This window comes from Saccoglossus kowalevskii, unplaced genomic scaffold (assembly GCF_978046115.1).
Source record: "Saccoglossus kowalevskii unplaced genomic scaffold, keSacKowa6.1 SCAFFOLD_280, whole genome shotgun sequence".
Classification (NCBI taxonomy): Eukaryota; Metazoa; Hemichordata; class Enteropneusta; family Harrimaniidae; genus Saccoglossus; species Saccoglossus kowalevskii.
Genome location: NW_028188731.1, coordinates 55,249 through 58,711, shown reverse-complemented (window position 1 = coordinate 58,711; position 3,463 = coordinate 55,249). Strand labels below are relative to the sequence as shown.

The following is a 3,463-nucleotide window of genomic DNA, read 5'->3' as shown; positions in this document are numbered from 1 at the left end:
ACTCGTAAATAGCGGCTTACCAAAGGTCACCGACTAATTGCACCCCTTAGCCCGTGCTAACGACTGGCCCTCCCTGTGCGTGGACGCAATTGGGTCTAGCCGAAATGCAAATATGCTAGATAAGCCTAAATCAGATAAATATTAGCCCGTACTTCATGTAACGTGAACACAACTTATATCAACTTACCCATGTATTCAAATACTAAATAAATATCACTGTTGTTCTCAGCCTTGATAACATTGATCAACTTTATCACATTGGGGTGGCTACCAAATTCCTAGAAAAAAAGAAAGAAATCATTCTTGTTTCTGCAAGTGATGTTAGAAGAGAATTTTGTTGTCAGATAGTTGACTTAATGTTTCCTTTTGTGTGCCACCTTACTTTTCCCATACTGAGAGGAGATGATATACCAACATATAGGTTTCACACCACAATTATAATACGTGCCTAGGAACTACTTTATTTTGAAAACAAGGGATGGCATGCTTGTATGTCAAATATTATTTTATTTTAGTGAAAACAAAGTACTTTTGAAATGGTGGACTAATACGCATAGAGTGAGTAGTCAGCTGAATCAACCTCTTTACATTATACTGCCAAAAGCAATGTAGTTGAATCAGCTTCATTATTGGCAATTTCAACATATGTGATGATGTTGCTTTAATTTTAAAAACTAGATGAATCACAAATTTGCAAATTGTTGATGATGTTGTTCCTATTTTTATAAACTAGACGAAACACGTTTTACAAATTGTTAATGACACTGACTGACTTTACTAGATCGAAATGGTCACTAAATTCCTGGAAACAAGAAATAATGAAGAAACAATTCATGTCATAATAATAGAGTCCTTGTTGATCATTAGAATATTAATGATGAAATAACCTTACCTGTAGAAACATAATCTCTCTGAATGTTCTCTGTAAATCAAAATATTGTATGAGATATCAAATAATAACATTTAAAACGTATCCACACACTTAACCCTTAGAGCGTCAAATTTGTTTCTCACTCCAATTTTGGTAAATTTGTTCACTATAACTATAATTTTCTATGCATTCAATCTTAATTTTGATGAAAAAAAAAGAAAAATTAAATTTTCACAAATTTTATGTGGACTATAAATGGACAGTGGTTGAAGTTGACTGAAAGGGTTAATTAATACAATTCTAAGGTCCTGGATGAGGTCATATATGCACTGAACAATTCATATTTAACAGTTATGAAAAACTTTGAAATCTTCAGAATTTCAGTTTGGGGTTACTAGTAACTGTCCCAATAAAATAAGTCCCACATGCATATCATAACTACCAAAGAAACTTTATTAAAATGGGTGTTATACACAATTGGTCAATATATGGAGGCTGGATTATTTTTTGTCAACTCATAAATTTGACATAATATTTGCCCTGAAAACTATAAGATTACTCATATCTCACAATGCGCACCCCACTAACCGAACATCTTACATTCATCCATGTACTTCAACCCCTGTTTGACACAACACATTATCGCTAAACTGAACTGAGATAATCTGGAGCCAGTGAATCCAACCAATTACTGCAATGAGTTGAATCGTGAGAGTTCTAGACTCAGGAATAATTCTCACCTGTGCATCCGTTCTGTTTTTAAACTCAACCTATTACTGCAATGAGTTGAATCGTGAGAGTTCTAGACTCAAGAATAACGCTCACCTGTGCATCCGTTCTGTTTCTAAACTCAACCTATTACTGCAATGAAGTTGAATCGTGAGAGTTCTAGACTCAGGAATAACGCTCACCTGTGCATCTGTTCTGTTTCTAAACTCAACCTATTACTGCAATGAGTTGAATCGTGAGAGTTCTAGACTCAAGAATAACGCTCACCTGTGCATCCGTTCTGTTTCTAAACTCAACCTATTACTGCAATGAGTTGAATCGTGAGAGTTCTAGACTCAAGAATAATGCTCACCTGTGCATCCGTTCTGTTTCTAAACTCAACCTATTATTGCAATGAGTTGAATCGTGAGAGTTCTAGACTCGGGAATAACGCTCACCTGTGCATCTGTTCTGTTTCTAAACTCAACCTATTACTGCAATGAGTTGAATCGTGAGAGTTCTAGATTCAGGAATAACGCTCACCTGTGCATCCGTTCTGTTTCTAAACTCAACCTATTACTGCAATGAGTTGAATCGTGAGAGTTCTAGACTCAGGAATAATTCTCACCTGTGCATCCATTCTGTTTCTAAACTCAACCTATTACTGCAATGAGTTGAATTGTGAGCGTTCTAGACTCTGGAATAATGCTCACCTGTGCATCTGTTCTGTTTCTAAACGCATCAAACACTTTTTTGATGGCGACAAGCTCCCCAGTTCTTCTATCAATTCCCTTCCATACAATACCATATGCCTGTAAAACAATCAAAGTGTTTGTATAAATATCATATTCACATTCTCTATGAGTTTAGTAGCGTCCTATCTGAATTCCTCTCTTTAGCAACAAAGTTGACTGTTTTGTTTTGCAGCCCAATGCCATAATTATTGATTATGACACATGACATCAACTTTTCATTATTTCACATGTAAAATATATTTTTGGAAACATATAATTTTTTTTTATCATATATAACCTTTTTACCATTAAAAAAATGGTAAATGGCCTCAAAATCGATATTTGTATATTGATATTGTATTTTGTGTGTAAAGATTTTGCTGACAATATATTTTTTATCTGGGTTTTGTGCACAATATCGTACACTGATACAATGATCGAGATCTCGAAAAACATCTTACTATAGTATAGTTGTGAAATGCGTTGTATAAATTCGAAGGAAATTAGTGGCTACTACATTGATGGTTTATTTGTTTTATTTTTCCTGAAGACCTCATAATCAGTCAACAATCCTCAGTCCTTACTGAGCCCCGTAACACTGTAGTCAGTTTTTACAAGTAATCTTTTCCGATGCGTGAATCAACAATAACTGTTGTTCAGTGATGTCGTTCGCACTAAACTATCAACGACGTCTGATACAAAAACAAACACATTTTGTGTACAAAATCTTACTTACCCCTTTGCCCAAACGAGTCTTGATCTCATATTTCTGTAAAATGTGTTCTTCGATTTCCGTAGTCATGGCTTTCCTTCGATTTTGTTAATGATAAGCAGGCCAAGTCGTCGAAGGATTCCCCTTTCATGTAGGTATTTCCCCAAACCTAATCACAACCGAAGTATAGTGTTGTATCCTTACGTACGTTATGTAGTTTTCAAGATAAAAATGGAAATGAGTCAGCAACTAATTGTTTGATTTTATAAAAGATAGTATCCTATACTCAGGTAATCACTGCATAACAGATAATGATTTTAATCAAGTAAATAATCGCCCGTTATTTGGTGATGTGTACTAATAATTCGGTCCACTAAGTGAAGAGGCGTTTATGTAGGGCGCCGCCATATTGAGATGGTTCAACGCCTGTGGGCGCTG

The 3,463-nt window shown here is 35.2% G+C and overlaps 1 protein-coding gene across 1 annotated transcript; it reads right to left on the bottom strand.

Moving 5' to 3' along the window:
* Positions 1-187: 187 nt before the first annotated feature.
* On the bottom strand, positions 188-3,203 carry LOC100369108 (mitogen-activated protein kinase 15-like; the record flags this gene model as incomplete). The annotated part of the gene is made up of 4 exons (XM_085496391.1): positions 3,050-3,203; positions 2,293-2,391; positions 893-922; positions 188-278 (listed from the first exon to the last, which is right to left on the bottom strand). Coding segments are annotated over exons 1-4 (286 nt in total), but the record flags the coding sequence as incomplete, so codon positions are not given.
* Positions 3,204-3,463: the final 260 nt, after the last annotated feature.